Source organism: Populus euphratica, unplaced genomic scaffold (assembly GCF_000495115.2).
Source record: "Populus euphratica unplaced genomic scaffold, PopEup_1.0 scaffold158.1, whole genome shotgun sequence".
Classification (NCBI taxonomy): Eukaryota; Viridiplantae; Streptophyta; class Magnoliopsida; order Malpighiales; family Salicaceae; genus Populus; species Populus euphratica.
The window spans coordinates 439,367-457,664 of NW_011499913.1; the positions used below are offsets into that span (position 1 = coordinate 439,367).

General features: G+C 32.5%; 3 protein-coding genes across 9 annotated transcripts in view; 1 reads left to right on the forward strand and 2 right to left on the reverse strand.

Moving 5' to 3' along the window:
- Positions 1 to 317: 317 nt before the first annotated feature.
- On the reverse strand, positions 318 to 3,851 carry LOC105134198 (cullin-1-like). The gene is made up of 9 exons (XM_011038523.1): positions 3,701 to 3,851; positions 2,893 to 3,030; positions 2,659 to 2,755; positions 2,175 to 2,360; positions 1,359 to 1,406; positions 1,068 to 1,274; positions 894 to 971; positions 709 to 792; positions 318 to 624 (listed from the first exon to the last, which is right to left on the reverse strand). The coding sequence occupies exons 2-9, from the start codon at positions 3,018 to 3,020 to the stop codon at positions 586 to 588; spliced, it is 867 nt and encodes a 288-aa protein (XP_011036825.1). The 5' UTR covers positions 3,021 to 3,030; positions 3,701 to 3,851; the 3' UTR covers positions 318 to 585.
- Positions 3,852 to 7,960: 4,109 nt separating this feature from the next.
- Positions 7,961 to 11,868, forward strand: CYCH;1 (cyclin H;1). 3 transcript variants are annotated; one of them, XM_011038527.1, is made up of 14 exons: positions 7,963 to 8,160; positions 8,561 to 8,611; positions 8,715 to 8,793; positions 8,913 to 9,031; positions 9,132 to 9,205; positions 9,481 to 9,601; positions 9,682 to 9,750; positions 9,875 to 9,916; positions 10,166 to 10,234; positions 10,749 to 10,807; positions 10,929 to 11,013; positions 11,202 to 11,290; positions 11,393 to 11,476; positions 11,550 to 11,868. In XM_011038527.1, exons 1-13 carry the CDS (start codon positions 8,101 to 8,103, stop codon positions 11,472 to 11,474), a joined length of 999 nt encoding a protein of 332 aa, XP_011036829.1. In that variant the 5' UTR covers positions 7,963 to 8,100; the 3' UTR covers positions 11,475 to 11,476; positions 11,550 to 11,868. The 3 variants fall into 3 exon arrangements, with proteins under 3 accessions (XP_011036827.1, XP_011036829.1, XP_011036828.1); XM_011038526.1 differs by having other exon boundaries at positions 11,393 to 11,864; XM_011038525.1 differs by lacking the exons at positions 11,393 to 11,476; positions 11,550 to 11,868 and having other exon boundaries at positions 7,961 to 8,160; positions 11,202 to 11,386.
- Positions 11,869 to 13,943: 2,075 nt separating this feature from the next.
- The window catches only part of LOC105134201 (probable cellulose synthase A catalytic subunit 3 [UDP-forming]), an 8,171-nt gene continuing 3,816 nt past the window's right edge, over positions 13,944 to 18,298 (reverse strand). For 4 of the 5 annotated variants that reach the window (XM_011038530.1, XM_011038531.1, XM_011038528.1 and 1 more), the window contains 5 exons: positions 17,860 to 18,072; positions 17,498 to 17,774; positions 16,706 to 16,902; positions 16,251 to 16,601; positions 15,058 to 16,137 (listed from right to left, as the gene is read on the reverse strand). In XM_011038530.1, coding sequence (XP_011036832.1) covers positions 15,553 to 16,137; positions 16,251 to 16,601; positions 16,706 to 16,902; positions 17,498 to 17,774; positions 17,860 to 18,072 — 1,623 coding nt within the window. In that variant the 3' untranslated portion in view covers positions 15,058 to 15,552. Of the gene's footprint in view, positions 14,548 to 15,057; positions 16,138 to 16,250; positions 16,602 to 16,705; positions 16,903 to 17,497; positions 17,775 to 17,859; positions 18,073 to 18,298 lie in introns of those variants that run through there. The other variant, XM_011038532.1, reaches the window with a different exon arrangement.

An 18,298-nucleotide genomic window follows, 5' to 3' on the forward strand; every position in this document is an offset into this window, starting at 1 on the left:
ACATTTCTACAGAAAATTTTGTGCTGGGAAGACCTCCCAGCATGTAATCTAGGGAGATTTGTCTTAACGATATCCTCTCAGTCAAGTTTTGGGATCTAGGATCCCTGCCACATTAACATCAGAGTTTTAGAATTGTGATTTCGCGTATTTTTTAAAGTAATTTTATTTTAAAATATATTAAAATAATATTTTTTATATTTTTGACAAACATATAAAAAAACTAAAAAATATTTTTTAAAAAAATATTTTTTTTAAAAAAATACAGTTCAACTTTATCTCCGCGGCACACCACAAATACAAACACACATTAAACTCGGTAGAAAGCAAGTACAGAGGTTACACAGACAAGTAAACCATTTAACTGACTTCATTGTCACACTTAGGAGAGTTGGCTTGCATTTGCAGATCATATCCAATTCATGCTGAATATTATAATAAAATGATACTATAGTAGTTTAAAGGATTTCATATTCGTATATACACCCTGAAATGCCACTAGCTGTGGATTTCGGCTTCCTCTGTAAAGCTCCAAAGCGCAGACGTCACTCATGCGATGCTGGCAACAATGGCAGCAGAGCTATCCTACTATTCAAGCTTCAAGCTAGCATATTTGGATAACAGCTCCTGCATGAAATTGGTTAACTGATGTTTAGAGACAATTTCAATTATCTTAGTCGTCATTAACTTAGCATGCAAATTGAAGAATACCCGATCTTCAGCTTCCATCCCCTCGGCGTTTTGCTTCTGAGCCCACTTCTTTGCATTTCTTTCCAGCAAAACATATTTCATCACCTGCAACAAAAACCAAATCAGTGTAGGATCATATCAGCATGCCAAACATGTAATAAAACAGCATCCATGGTGTTATGAGACTGAGATGCAGAACACTGTACATCCAGTATTTTTGTTTTGGTGGTCTGGCATGGGTAGAGCTCTGCTCTGGCTTCCTCCTGGTTCAAGCACCAATCAACCTGAAACAATAGAAGGAGAATGATTTATAGATTATAGGTGGCTACATAAACAAAGAATTAGCTTCTTCGGGATGCCAAAGTTTCAAGCATCACTACCTTCCGCAGGTAGTTGGAGAAGGAATCACCCCAAAACCACCACTCCAGAGATAGCTGAGAGTAGTGGGCAGCAACTTCTGCTAGCATTATCTGCTCGATTTTTTCATAACAGTTGATGGTTCCTTCCCCCCCCACCTCAAAAAATAAATAAGATACATTATTTAGTAGGTTCCGATCAATCTGCCCCCCTTCACGCTCTTGAATGATCTGCCCAGAATGTCATGTACAGAGTTAAACCCACCTCAGAAAGAAGACAAACCATTACGAAACAGCCAGTCAATGCTTACTGACCAGCCTCATTATTGCTTCCTGCAATTTACTGAATAGCTTATCACAGACCTGAAAATATGATTGGATATTATATTCAGCAAAATAGTGTAAGAGCACATGAGCAAGAATAAGAACTAAACTTCTTCATAAAAATAGTGGAAAATGATTTTCATCGAAAATATATTTTTGAAAAGTAAATTACTTTTTAATATTCGGTAATATTATAAAATATAAATTAAAAAATATTTTCCAATGATTGACAATATCATGAAAAATAAGTTAAAAAATAATTTATTAATATTTTTTATTCAAATTTAGTAAAAAGAATAGTCAACATAATTAATAAATAAAAAATTAAAAGATGATAAAATTAAAAAAACACTCAATTTTATAAATTATTTTAAATTATACAAATAATAATTAAAAGAACTGATAATTAAATCATACATATAAAAAGGTTAAAAAAATAGTGAATTAAAAAAATAAACTAATTTTATAAATTATTTTAAATAAATAAATAACAATGAATAAAATCTGATAAATAAAAAAATTCTAATGAAAAAAATAACAATAAAAAACATGAGAATGAAAACGAAGTATAAAATTCAAATTAATAAAATAAATTTTTTTATATATCTATAAAAAAATTGATGGTGAAATTTGATACAATAAAATAAAATATAAAAAATATTTTAAAATTTTTAATAATTTTTGGAAAATATATTTCATCAAAAATAAAAATAAAACATTTTATTAAAATCAGTATTTTTCATTAACAATTTTTTTTTAATAATAAACATATATGAAAAAGTATAGTTCAGGGGCCTGGTTACTTACCAGATTGCAGAAGTAATATCTCATGGAGTCAGCAAGTGATAGGAGTCCTTTCCTAGGGATGTAGTACCTATCCAGGTATGCAAAGATTTTTGACAAAAAGCTTGCAAATTCCTTGTACTCCGACCACAATCGCACGACTTCTGTTAAAAGTTCTGTGCCATGTTTGTCCATTAACACAGGAAGTGCCTAACAGAGCATTCAAAGATGAAAAACAAAGGGATGTGTTAATTATCATGTTCAATATTGCACTTTCAAGAGGTGAAGAGGAACACACATTGAGACCCTTCTCAGCTGCCGCGTCTCATCTCTCCAGTTATGTGAAAACAAAATTGGGAAAGCATAATCATTAGCGAAGCGAGAGTTTCTCATGCTTTGGCATTCTTAGCCAACACGTTTTGGATTCATGAGAGCCAGTTCTACCAGAGAAATTTTGCAGAAGAGAATCGAACTGACAGAATTATTGATTATACCGAGGAAATCTCACCCTTTCTTGAATTCTCTCAGTTAAACAGTTCGTGTACTTCTCATAAACCAGGTTGCTGTAGTCTCGACGTTTCTGATTGCACAAAGTGTATACAGAGCTACCACAAGCATTAAGGATATGCCAATTCTCAACAACTCAAATCATGTTCAGGAATATTGATTTATCTCGTCAAGTAGTAAAAAAAATCAAGAAATCAAACTTTGACATGCAAGTAAAAACCATGTTGCAGGATACTCGTAAGCGTTCATTTTTTCCGCAGGTGTAAATGGAACCTCAGGGTGACAATCCATTATCGTCTTCTTCTTCGTAATTGCATAATCTATCATCTTTAGCTTCTCATTCAACATCATGTCAACATCCATCTTGGCTTAGCTGCAGTCCAAAATATCTAAAAGTGTAACGATTACAGTTCAAAATCAAAGAAAGAGAAAGAATGCATCTGTATTGCACACCCATCAGACAATATATTTCTCGTTTTCCTTTTAAAAACAGAATTTCTAAAGTCTACAATAGCATCCAAAACCCTTTGAGCACACTAGAAAGTTTGTGGTGTTGGCAATTAAAACATCCAAGGAAATGTTCTAATTAAGACCTGAAAAGGAAGTCCACTTGTGAAGAGACTACAGCCATAGGAGACAGTATACAAGCAAACATCCCAGAAAGTCTAATTCAAGAATCAATATCCATAAAGCAAGAAACTTTAGGTGATTCCATATGACAAAAACATACAACCAGCAGTTTCGAGCTTGTTTGGAGAGATTAATGATTGGACATTCACAGCCAGACAGAAAAATCACAAAAAATACTCATAAAGCATGGAAATTTACATCACCTCACATGCCCCTGCACAGAAAGAAACACTATCAAGTTGGTTGGAAATCTTGAGGGTTTACAAATTAGAAGCCAATTTCTTCCCCTACATTGCATGCAAAACCCCAACACAGATTTTGCACCTTATCACCATCAAAATTACAAATTGTAACATTCACTAAAACCCATGTGATCAATGGCCAAAAACAATTAAAATATGGTCAAGAGCTACCTGGTTGAGCAAAGGAGTGAAACGAGAATCGGATACAGCGGAGAGAAGAGGTGAAGGGAAAGGTGGGGCTTGCATATACTTATAGGTGAAGGCAGCTTGCTGGGGAAGTTGAAGGGAAAGGCGGGGCTTGCCATTACTTGTAGGTGAAGGCAGCTTGCAGGGGAAGTTGAAGGGAAAGATGGAGAAGTCAGCTTGCATAGTAAGTTGATGGGACACAGGTCATAGACTATTGACTTCAGTGTTAGGTGATTGTTCGGCGATAGGTGCACATTATTTTTTTTTTCTGGTAAAAAATAATTTAAAATACATTTAAAAAAATAATGTGAACAGATTCAATTCAAGTAAGCCTCAACGAAGCATAAATCATGATAACCATGGTTGTAAGATGCAACCTGTCGATCAAGATTCAAATTAAGAATTTGTAAGCTAATTTATAAATTATTATTTTAAAAAATACAAACATTTAATGAAATATTTTTAAATAATATTATTTTAATTAAAAAACTAATTCAAGTAAAATTTGATGTAAACAATACTTTGAGTTAGATAAATAATAAATTGTTTGGTGAAAAATAACACTGAAATATATTAAATTTTTGAAGGTATGGTAGTTTTTTTTTATATTTTTAAAGTGTATTTTATTAAAATTTTTATTAAATTGATATTTTTTAATGGTTTAAGTGTGTTAATATAAAATAAAAAAAATATTTTGATTTATTTAAAAATAATAATTTTAAAAAACACTGTTACAGGAGCCATCTCATCACAATCTCAATAAAGCATCGTTTATTAGCCTTCAATGCACCAAACAAAACAAAATGTGATAACAATTTTAATTTAAAGTATTTTTTTATTAAAATGATATAAAAATATTAATTAATTAATTAATTATATTAAAATGATATAAAAATATAAATTAATTAATTAATTAAATTAAATTTTGAAGAAACGTGGTTGCATTGTTTCCAAATACACCCAAAACCATTGGATCTCCACGGGCACATATATGCATGGTGGTCAAATTCTATTATGTATTGAAGAAATGTGATAAAACATGATTGCGTTATTAGGATTGGATCTATATATTATGTCATGTTATATATTATATCATATTATGATGCATTATACAAAACTTCCGTTAGGGTTACTCGTCTGCATTATTTTGGCCGTGCATGTAGATATATTTATTATTAAAGAGAATAAACAAAAAAACTCATAGTTATTAAATATGGATCAGCCCGGTGAGTCGACTTGAGATCTGTCAATCCTGGACCTAAATCGATTTAGGTTTGTTAAAAAACCAGCCGATGCAACAACTCAGCAAAACTCAATCAACCTAGCCGGTCAATCCAAAACCCGAACGAGACCAAAAGTTTTTTTTCCTTTTCAAATATAGTTTTTATCCTTCGACCTCCCTTCTTATTTCATCATTTTCTTTATAATGAGTTGTTGTTAGCAGCAACAGAGAGAAAAGAAGAATAAGGGACACTGTTGTTAGAGACTAGTCAAATGAGAGAGTATTGAGTCTCAGTTTAGCAGAGATGGGAAAAGCTGTAGACGATGTTTGTTGGGCTAGTCTCTTATATCACTGAATGGCGACTTTAGTTTGGCCAAAAGACAAAAGCGATTGGGGAAGAAGATGGAGAGGTTCTCTGGTTTTGATTAAAAAACTAGAGGGATGATTGAGAGAGGGATGGAGGAAGTTGTGGTAGCTGCTTTGGCCACATAAAAAGGAAAGCTTTGTCTGGTTTTGGAAAAGAAAATCTAAAGTTAGGAGGAGCGGTGGCTTTGTTATTTTATTTGGTAGAGATAGGAAAAAGTTTAGGGTTTTTATATGTCTTTCTCTTCAAAAATTTTGGTTGAGCAGATAATATATTAAATTGCAATGTAAGGCATTCCTCATAGCTTATGGAGCCAATTTGGCCGGGAAATACATAGAAAGAGAAGGTAAATTGCAAAGTTGTGGGAATATTATTTTTTTAGGTGTTGAAGTTGTTGTGAACAGCTTAAAAAAAAAATGAATTTTCAAGTTGATTCATAAAACCTGGAATTTGGCTTCGTGATCAGGTCAATTCCCAGACCGAATTTAATAACTATAAAAAAACTAGAAAATTATAGTTTATGATCTTTTCTTTTAAACTAGTAATTCTCTTCATGTTTCTGTTAGCACGTATATTTACTGTTTTCAATACATGTAAAAAATAATTTATTTAAAAATTAAATATATCAACACATGCAATCTATCAAAATTAAATATGTCATACACCAAATTTGAATTGTTTTCATTTTAAGAATTTTACATGGTGCAAATAACCAGAATAGAAAACTATATATTTTATATATATATATAAAAAAAAAGTGGAAGGGATATTTTCTTACGTATATTGGATGGGAGTGTTATAGAATCACTATATGAACAGATTATTGTTACGGTGATAATTATGGCGAATATTAGTGGTTGGGTTTCTATATATACTTGTAGTTGAATAACATATTTGGAAATAAAGTTAAAATCATATTTTTTTTAAATTTAATTTTTTTTTATTAAAACTTATTTTTTTATATCATCTAATATTAAAAATAATTTTTAAAAAATAAAAAAATTATTTTAATATATTTTTAAATAAAAAACATTTGAAACTATTACATCTATTGTAATCCCAAATACACAAAAAGATGGCAGCTTGCAAAGTAAGTTGACGGGAGATAGGTCATGGACTTGACCATAGCTTTTTCGGTGTTTGTTTGACAAAATGTTTTTTTACAAAGTTTGTTAATTGAAAATATATTTTTTTTTATTTTTAACATAGTATATTAAAATTATTAAAAATCATTAATTAAACTTTTTAAATAAAAAATTTTAAAAAATAATTTAAACTATTAAAATAAACACATGAATATATACGGTCCAAGATTAAAATGGAATACTAGATGGTTTAATATGTAAGTCAATTTAAATTATGATTTTAAAAATCAAAACATCAAATTACATTGTTTGAAATATATTTTTTAAATAATTTTTTTGATAAAAAATAAATTCAATATAAAACCCGATAAAATCAAGTTTTTTAATTATAATGACAAATGCTAAGTTGATTGGTGAGAATTACTAATGAAATGCAATGAATATTGCAAATGCCTTTCCCTTTTGGTTTTTTTCGGGGAATGTGATAGCTTAAAATTACTTTTCAAAAATACATCTGATATAAAAAATATTAAATTAATATTTTTTATTGTTTTTAATTGTTTTAATAAGATTGTTTTAATTTTTTTTAAATATAAAAAATTATTTTAATATATTTTCAATCAAAAAACATTTATATCATTGTATTAATATTAAAAAAAAGATACTATTCAATATATATTATATTTTGAGTTTATAATTATTATAATTATTTTATTAGAAAATATATTACCAATACTTTGATTTGTTTATGTTAAAAAACTGATCCGACTTTCAAGACAATAAAAGCTAATGAATTAGTATAAACTACAAGTCTGTGGATTAGTTTGTTAGTGTTGATAATGGTTTTAGTTTATGTTCTCATTGTTTTAGTACCATTTTTAGAATATTTCGATATAAGAAATTTTAAGGAGTTTGTCTAATAATTAAGAAGGTATATCTTTTTTCCCAACTTATTAAATTTAAACTTTAAGGTTAATAAATAAAGAAAATTAAATTTTTTCTGAGTTTACTAAAACAGCATGAGAAATGAATTCTTAAAATCATAATTTTTAAACGGTTTAAAATTCTAGATTTTAACTGGGTCATTAATTTATCTAGATTAATTATTATTTTAAATTAAAATAATATTATTTTAATAAAAAAAATTAATGAAATTATAACTGAGTTTTTATCTATGTATTGCTAGGTCAATCAAATCATTCTAATTGAAATTATAACTGAGTTTTTATCTATATATTGCTAGGTCAATCAAATCATTCTAATTTTTTTTTTAAAAAAATTAGTTTAGTTCCAACTCCTAATCAATTATTTAAATTTAGTTTAGTTCCAACTCCTAATCAATTATATCTCTAGTTAACTCGTGTTTCAAAGCTGTAATTAAAATCATTCAAAAGAGCTCATTTAGCTTTGCATAACACATAAGTTAACTTTAAAATAATTTTTTACCGTGATTTTTTTTTTATATTGTTATCCACGGGTCAAGAGTTAAGGGTAAAATCGAAACACCGAAGAATATATAAGGACTAAAATAAGCTTACAAAGTTAACATTAGTAGTTTACCCTTGTGTTTGTTACAATTCTTATTTAATCACATAGCAGAAATCAAAATTAAGAGGACAACGAAAGCATCAAATAATTGGAATATAAATTCTCTCTGATCAAAGAACTAGTAACACGACACGCTGATCACTGAGTTAGGGTTACCGAGTCACCCATGGCCGATTTCCAATCCTCAAGTCACAAAGCCAAGTGGATCTTCACCCCTCAACAGCTGGTAACTTAACGTCAATCGCTTCCGCTACCAATTTTACAACACCACTCAATTCCATTTTCTGTTTGGTTTCCGAGAAAACGAAGAGATTTTTTAAAATTTTCGATTTCTTTGTCTGTTAACTCTGTTTTCGGTTCCGTTTCTGCTAGTGATTGAATTCGAATTGAGAAATATTAGTTCAGAGCGAGAGTTGTAGTTTAAGTTTGATTTTGAAATAGTTAAACGGGTTAGTTTAGGGATTTTTTTTGTTCTAAGTAGGGTTTTTAGGTCTTTTTAGTACACATGAGAACCTTTATTTTTAGTAGCTATACATGTTGGTGTTTGAAAGACTCAAACTTTGTGCAGAAACAGGTAATGTGAAGTTAATTGGTGTTAAATTAATTGCATTATGTTTTCAATTCAGGCCGAGAAGTATAAAGCTACTAATAATAGAGCGAAACAAATGTTAGAGAAGGTATGATGCATTTTGCTCTGTTGCTTCGTTGTTTTTTTTGCTACTGTTTGTGATGATAATGGTCTTCCTTTTGATGGTTAATTGTGCCTTGTGTGTTGTTTAGTATGGAACGACAAGAATGAGAGTAGATGTTGATGGGTCATTGTCATATCCAGAACCTCAAGTTAACATGACAGAGAATGGTAATTGGTTTTGCTAATATGTTATCAATGTTGTGGTTCTAATCTTTTGTTTCAAATGCTGATGATGGTTTTTCCTTAACTCGTGTCTCTTTTTTTTTGTTCTGTTTTTTTATTGTTAGCTGATAAGCATTCTCGTTCAAAACCAATAAGTGTTGAGGAAGAACAATTTATGCGAGTATACTATGAGTATAAACTTCGAGAAGTGTGTAGTGCATTCTATTTTCCTCATAAAATTCAGGTGCTTTATTCTGTTTCTAAGTAGTAAGGAAGATGTTTATTGCATTATTGCAATAATTGGGATTAGTGGCACCTAATTGGGATTGGCTTATGTTTTGCAGGCAACTGCACTCATATACTTTAAAAGGTTTTATCTTCAATGGTCAGTCATGGAGCATGATCCAAAACATGTAATGTGCGTTTTCTTTTTTCAAATCTCCCTCATATCTAATCCAAATAGGGCCAATTCCCATGACCATTGGTTTATGCAATTCACCAGTTCTCATGATTATTGTTGTATGCAATTCATTCAAGTCAGTAGAAATGTATCAGGTTATCATCTGCAAACATTCTTAGCATGGATTAGAGTTCCACGGTGCACTGGATGTATTGTATACCACCCTTGTGTGACACTCGTTACTTTTTTCATGATACTATATTAAATGAGAAATGACTTCTTTGTGTGCACAGGTTAACCTGCATCTATGCAGCATGCAAGATAGAAGAAAATCATGTGTCTGCGGAGGAGCTTGGTAAGGGGATTTCACAGGATCATCAAATGATTCTCAATTACGAGATGATAGTTTATCAGGCATGGATACAGCTTATGTAATATTGCTGTCCTAGCTAGCTCTTACTTGTGTTTGTATTAATATGAACTTTATAATGCAGAGTTTGGAATTTGATCTTATTGTCTATGCACCATATCGATCTATTGAAGGTTTTGTTGCTGATATAGAGGCAAGTTTTACTAATCCATTTGTTTTTGTGATTCCTCTAATTATCCAAAATGATTTTGCACCTTTTCATGCCCCTTTATATCTATTTTTTGGAGGGCTTCTGATTTTTAGTTTTGATCTGACAGGAATTCTGCCATCCAACAGATGAAAATATTGAAAAGCTGAAGGTAATTGCTGGTATTTATTCGTGTATGACTTGACAACAACAACATGTTTGAGTGCTGTCCTGCTTAATCATTGTAGATCTAGAAGAGAATTCTTGCAATTAATACCTTCAAATTGACAATTTGGAATAGCTGTGCATAATGCTTCTCTGATGCAGTGGATATGCAGGATCTTATCTGACATGGCTTTACAAAATCCCTAATCTACCGTGGATTTACAAATAGGTAATCTGATAGACCAATATCTTGTAGGAAATTGCAGTGGCAGAGGTTGACAAAATCATGCTCACTGATGCACCCGTTCTGTTCCCTCCTGGGCAGGTATCCTTCATTGTTGAATGGGTGTTTTTCCTGATTGACATTGAAGATGGAATCTTTCTTTTCGCATAATTATATTGGAAGAAAAGTGAAACTCACAGATAGGCAATGACCAATGATAAAGTAACCATCTTAAAGACAGGGACAACATCCAACTGGAACTGAAAAATTTATGGAGATAAAAACAATTAACCCATATAAATATTCAGAAATAAAAAAAAAGTCCCCATTTGATTTGACACAATAAATAGTTAGTGTTAATCAAAGATCTTTTGAAGATAGTAAATTCTTTATTGCGTTATGATATCTTTAATGTATGGAAGCTTGTCCTTTTAGAAATCTATTGTTTCAATGTGTCTTATAAGTTGAATGCTCAATTTATTGCCATGTTGTTGTTGCATGAATGCTAGAATGCTTTCTTATATTAGTGTGAGTTGAAGTTATTTTGCTGTTCATATGTCTTTTAGTGATCTATTTATAATATGATCTCATTAACTCGATCATTAATTTGGCACAGTTGGCATTGGCTGCTCTGCAGAGTGCAAATGAGGTGCATAGAGTACTTGATTTTGAGAGGTTTGAATTGTGATAACAACTCTCTCTCTCTCAAGTTGGTTGCCAGTATCAAGCTCAACTCTTGCTCTTGGCCAAAGTATAGTTGCTGAAGTAATGATTTTTATCATATCCTACTTTTCAGATATCTTGAGAGTGTCCTCTCTCGTCAGAATTCTGCACACATGATCTCAGAGATCAGTGAATCTCTACATGCCGTCAAGAAATGGGTATGAATCTTAGAAATTGCAGCTTGAATTTGTTGGAAACTTCTTTTGCATCACCCTGTTGGTGACACAGATGGGGAGAAGATTAGTCAAACAATGAAATAATAATTCTGTGTTTGGTGGATGCAATTCAATTCTAGAGAATGAAGTCCTTTTGCATCTAATTGTTATTATTATTTTTTAACATGCAGGTGAGGAAATACAGTTTCCCTACGGATAAGGATATGAAGCACATAAATCGGAAGCTGAAATCATGCTGGGGTCATAACTCACACGAAGAGTATGTCTTTCACACTCACAAATACTTGCAACTATTGGTAGTTAAATATCTTACAGATTCTTTCTATTTTCATTTTTCCACTGATGTTTGACTGTTTGGCAGCAATAAGAAAAGGGAGAAGAAATCAAAACACAAGTCCCATAAGAGTTCGAATGAAATGCAAAATGGCCCAGGACTGACTTAATTGTATGTTGCTCCTTGTTCACGAGTGTTTCCTACATTGTTTAAGCGATTTACTAACTTGCTTTTTGCTTCCCAGATTTTTGTTGGAGATTACATTTATGTACCAATTTGGATGACATCAGTCGATTAATATCTTATGGAATTACAGAAGGTCCTTGTACTTTAATTTGTTATATCTTGATTTGTGTCTGGAAAGTTGAAAATCTCAATGGGGGCTGAATTTTCTAATTTGCCATTGTTCCGGTTTTATGAATGGAACCCAAAATTTCTTTTTTTCACTGTCAAAATTTCTCCTAATCCAGAACTCAATCTGACAGCAAACAATTGAAAGGTTTTTCGGAGGAGGGGAGATACTCATGCCAGTTGAGTATAAGATACATGTTAATATTCATTTATTATTATTTGTTATGAGCATGTTATATATCTGGAATTTTTCTATATTTATATGAGATACGTTTTGGGCATGCAACTAATCATTAGTAGTTCTGTGAAATATAGACTGAAATTTATTTCAGGATCCCAGGGTAATCAATTTTGTAGAGCCATCAACTTTGAAACGAATTTAATGGATTAGGTACAATATTCCTTGAGGTATCATCATTGTTGTATTGAAAACTTTTTACTTGTCAAAAGGGCAATTCTTGAATTGAGTGTGATAGCATAAACAAAATGATCGTTGTGGTTTATGGTAAATCCTGATGAGTGTGATAGCAATCCATCAACCATTGAAAGCAGAACGTTTGCCACCGGAGTGTAGGGGACCTGGATCATGGTTATAAAACTTGATTTTTGGCATGAGGCTTGGATGGTAGCAATTTAAAATGATTTGAAAATATTAAAAAAATATTAATTTAAAATAAAAATATTTATTTTTTAAAAAATATTTATAAAATATAAAAATAAACAATGTAGCACATCTCAGAAAAAGCACGGCAGGTCTGCAGTTTTCTTCCCAGCCATTGTTGAACGATCATGCATGTGAGCATGCAACCATTTTCCAACATGACATGCGAACACTGCTACTAGCTCTCCTCTACACTCTGTCAGGTAGGATTTTTTCGTAGAATCACAGGGATTTTCATTCTCAAGAACTAGCCAAGCATAGGATTTCTCCACCTTTCTTTGGATCGTAAATGCCTAGATGAAGATAACTCCTGCAAATTTTGATGTAGCGGTGATACCGAAGACCATGCAATTGGATGATGATGAGAGGGACATCCCATCAAATTCAAACTGAGTTGGAGGCATGCTAGGAAGATGAGCTGTAACAATTAGTCCATGATTTTATGGATATTTTGATAAACAAAAAGGATTTAAAAAGCTATATAAACGTAACCTAACTTAAAACAGGCAGTTATAACATCTAATTTCATTTTTGGATCAGGTTCCAATATTACAAGAAAGCCCTTGGTCAAAGAATCTGGAAGTAGATGCATCTCGCGGGAAGAAAACAGGAAATTATCTTGAAACCGGCTCTGTAGCAGTGTCTGCGCCTCGCCAAAATGTGAAACACTAGCAGTGTGAGCCTCAATGGATTTTGCCAATTCTCTGAGATGGAGGTTCTGACACTTTTTTTTGGAGTGAGCAGCAGATAGATCATCATGTTTTAAGACAATTACTTGTATATTTATGTTCCTGATTAATGAAAAATTAATCAAGGAGGATGATGCATCTGTTCAACAACTAACATGTTTTGAAGTTGTCGTCCAAATTACAAAGGCTGGTATGGATGTTTTGGCATTTGTACACCTGAACCACATGATGCCTTAATTTGTTAATACACCAGATCATTGCAAGCTTAGGTAGTCATAAAGAGATGCTTTAATCCACCAACATAAACTGCTTAACATTGGGCTAAACTTAGAGCTGACTTCTAATCAAACACTCCAAATATAGAATCATTAAAAGTTTAGGGTATCCATTAAATTGAAGTTATTAAATTTGCTAGTCAATTATCAAATTCAGAAGTTAAGTAGATTCCCCTGAATTGACTAAGGTTAATTTAAATAATATTGTTTCAAGATTTTTTCTTTTAAAAAAAGTTAAATTAGATTTTGATTTGGTTAATTATATTATAGGTTAACTTGTTAAGTCTGACTAGATCAACTCCTATCTAATTTAATTTAAAATACAAGTTAAGTTAGGTTTTATGTTGATAAATTATAAAATTAATATTGTTTCTTGATATAATATTAAAATTTTATTAATCAAATAATCATAAGTTTAAATCTCATTATTTTTATTTTCTTTACTAATTAAAATTTTTACTAATTAAAATGTAATTAATAACACAACCTAAAATAAGCCTAAATTATATGTTAAAATCTAAATTAATAGTTTAAATTTCTAATTTAATATAAATAAAACCAGGTTTAATAAAAATAATAAATTAAGGTTAGAGGTGATGAGATGGATTTGGGCTGAAATGAATACGATACTTAAAATGCAGTAACGTCGATTTTTGAAACAATTGGGTAAACAATAAGCTCCATCATATAATATGAACACTATACTTTTCCCCTGTCATTTTACAACATCTGAAGCAGGACAAATCCCACTTTCTGCTATTATTACGAATGAAATAAGAGACTCATGAGAATGATAATACACAGTATACAGTTGTTCTTCTCCCTACTTCATCTTCCCTGTATATGTAAGTTGAACTAAAAAAAAGAACCAAGGAGTGCTTTTGTAGTTTCTGCACAATAATTGAGCGCCACCAAATGCAAGGCATAGGCACTGGGGCACAGCAGCAAGCTCAATCTTCTTGACCCCTTTAGAATTTATGGACCAAAGACGAGGGGCGAGAAGTTCAAAACAAAGATCCACACGAAAACACACATTCAATCTACAGCCTGCAAGCTTCACCCCACCACATGTTCTGATTGAAGATCGTCAATTCAGACACTCGTTATCAACATTGCTAGCCAAACTTCCTGACGAGCGAGTCCTGATGAATGCTGGTTTAATTACAGTCCAATCCACATTCCTCCAGAAGTGGACCACTGGACTTGGCCAAGAATGGATCGATCCGAACCCACAAAAGAGAGAAGATTGAAGCAAGCAAAATTGACCAGATAAATTCACAAGTAGATTCACCTAAATTTATCAAGGTTAATCTAAAATAATATTATTTTAAAATTTTTTTTAAAAAAAGTTAAATTAGATTTTGATTTGGTTAATTTTATTATGGGTTGACTTGTCAAGTCTGACTAGATCAACTCCTATATAATTTAATTTAGAACACGAGTTAAGTTAGGTTTCATGTGAATAAGTTACAAGATTGATATTGCTTTTTGATATAATATCAAAATTTTATTAACCAAACAATCATAGTTTAAATCTTATCATTTTTATTTTCTCTACTAATTAAAATTTTTACTAATTAAAATCTAATTAATAACATAATCTAAAATAAGCTTAAATTATATTTTAAAATCTAAATTAATAGCTTAAATTTATAATTTAATATAAATTAAACCGGGTTTAATAAAAATGATAAATTGAGGTTAGAGGTCATGAGAAGGATTTGGGCTGAAATGAATACGATACTTAAAATGCAGTAACGTCGATTTTTGAAACAATTGGGTAAACAATAAGCTCCATCATATAATATGAACACTATACTTTTCCCCTGTCATTTTACAACATCTGAAGCAGGACAAATCCCACTTTCTGCTATTATTACGAATGAAATGAGAGACTCATGAGAATGATAATACACAGTATACAGTTGTTCTTCTCCCTACTTCATCTTCCCTGTATATGTAAGTTGAACTAAAAAAAAGAACCAAGGAGTGCTTTTGTAGTTTCTGCACAATAATTGAGCGCCACCAAATGCAAGGCATAGGCACTGGGGCACAGCAGCAAGCTCAATCTTCTTGACCCCTTTAGAATTTATGGACCAAAGACGAGGGGCGAGAAGTTCAAAACAAAGATCCACACGAAAACACACATTCAATCTACAGCCTGCAAGCTTCACCCCACCACATGTTCTGATTGAAGATCGTCAATTCAGACACTCGTTATCAACATTGCTAGCCAAACTTCCTGACGAGCGAGTCCTGATGAATGCTGGTTTAATTACAGTCCAATCCACATTCCTCCAGAAGTGGACCACTGGACTTGGCCAAGAATGGATCGATCCGAACCCACAAAAGAGAGAAGATTGAAGCAAGCAAAATTGACCAGACAATAATGATTGTGGGAGTTCTGTTCTGTCGGCCGAGTAAACCTTTCAGGAAAGGGTACAGGTGAACTATCACCCAGAATGCAAAGAAAAGCTTACCAAACAAAGGCCCCCATGACTCATAGCCATTATTTATAGCATTTGAGACACCAGCCACGACTCCAACCAAGTTTATTATCAGCAATGTTGTTGGTGGGATGAGTAACGTGGTCCACTTAAAGGCGTACAGCTCTGAGAACTCATCATCATCTCCTCCTTTAGACGTCACTGTGAAGTTCGTATCAACACCAGCTAGAACCTTTAAAAGCCCCTGGAATACTGCAAATAGATGCGCTGATACCCCTCCAATCACCCAAAATTGTTCGTTTCTCCACCATTCATCGATACCAACTCCACTCCATCTCATTTCCAGAATACTTGTTGCGAAAATACAAATGAAAAGAGACAGAAACCACAAGCTGGCAGCATTGCTGAGCTGCAAGTTGAGCGAAAAATTAGATTAATAAATAAATCTAACACACAAACTTAATAGTTTATGCTCGTACTGTTCGTGTTTCACATAGTTTCCTGTGGCTATAAATGGCATACCTCTGGAGTGATAAATTTCCCGGTAAGCAAGCACACTGCAGGAAGAGTACAATATGCCAGTAGAGGAATAGATGTCAAAGGATAAACAGTAGCGTTTATGTAAGACAGACGCTCCAACCACTTCAACCCCCCTCCATATCCATACCAAAGAGGACAGTGCCTGCTCAAAAATATCTCAACAGATCCAAGAGCCCATCGAAGGACCTGGTGTAGACGATCAGAAAGATTAATGGGCGCCGAACCTTTAAATGCTGGCCTAGCAGGAATACAATATATTGATCTCCATCCATGACAATGCATTTTAAAGCCTGTCAATATATCCTCCGTAACTGAACCATAAATCCACCCCACCTGGGGAACAGAAGCAAATTTATGATTTGCTAAACCTGACTGTCATAATGATTATGCAAGCGAAAGGTCTGAACCCCACAAAAAAATCTAAACATTCCTTTTACCTCTTTGCCCCATTCTGTTTTATCTTCGTAGCCACAGCTAATGACATGGATGGCTTCTTTGAGCAGGGATGCAGGGCTGGCACTTTTCAGTGTGCCGCCATCCTCTAGTAGGGTAGATGCTACAAACACTGAAGATTGTCCAAACTTATTTTCCAATTTCTTCTCAGATGTTACAGCCAAGTTTTCGGTTTCAATTCCTGAATTCAAGCTTTTCCAGTTTAGAAGACAAAATTATAGATCCAACAGGAAAATCATTCAGTGCCTCAAGCAAAGAAAAGAAACGAAATGAATTCAACAACAAAAATTAAGTGCTAAGAAAAGCTTGCAGACAATTACATTAAACTATCTTCAACAAGCAGCACACAAACAAACGAGGAGTCATGTAGAACTTAGTTTTAAAAATGCCCTGAAAGCACTGAGCAGTTCCTAACAGAACATGTCTCAGTAGTCCTTTACATTGCACTACGGAATCAGCTTTACCAATGAAGAAGGGTATCTCGTTTGCATTCTAGAATCAGCCTTTGCTAACTACAAACTGAAAGCTGACAAACTGGGTGGTGGATACGTAAATGATATTCTTTCTTTTCCATCACTTTGACATATAGAAAAAAATATTGGCAATCTTAAGGAAATTGATCAGCATATAAAATACCAAAGTGGGAAATCATAGCCAAGTTCAGTAACATAAGATACGCAGCCCAAGTGGTTTTTTTAGCTCAATTTAAACCTCAATGGTGAAGGAAACTAGAACATCAAACCAGGATTTGAGGAGTAAATTAGTTATAATGTTACCTTCAATGCCCTCTTCAATACCCTCCAAAGTAGCCACAGGTGCAAATGTTCTAGAGTTCCTCTTTTTTAACTCGGACTTGGGTTTGTTTGTCTTCTTCTTCTTTTTCCTTCCTGAACAAAAGCATCCACAGCACCACTTAGGCAAGCAGTTGCATGTCCTCGTTGGTGGTTTCTTTGTTTTTGGAGCATCATAACCATAAAGCGCGTGCCTTCTGAAAACACATCCAGTCCCTACATATATAGGTCCTTGAATGCCATCCAAACCTTTCATATTGATCTGCAGCGATGGAGGAATTCTCTATTAGACAGACAAATTTCAGAAGCAATGAACAATCCGGAAGTTCTGATAAAAGAATGATTACATCAAAGAATACAGTGTTCCGGTTTGCATATCGATCATTCCTGTCAATGCCATCAAACCTCTGTGGGAACTGGACATAGCACACTCTCTTTCCAAGCAATGGATCCATCATGAAACACATTGATTCTCTAAGAGCCTTACTGTTATTGATGTAGTGATCACAATCCAAATTCAAAAGATAACGTGCATTGGATAGCACGGCAGAGACCCTGACCTGTTTGACAGATGAGCACATGAATTCAAATAAAAGTTGCATCCCGATTAACTTTCATATGAACATGTGTGAAATTCTAGGCTCTATTTGTTTGTAGAAAAATTATTTTTTTAGATAAAAAAATTTCAATAAAAAAATAATAGGAAGATAAAAAAATTTCAATAAAAAATAATAGGAGAAAAGAAAATAACAATTATAAAAATGAGGATCAAAGTTAATATAAAAA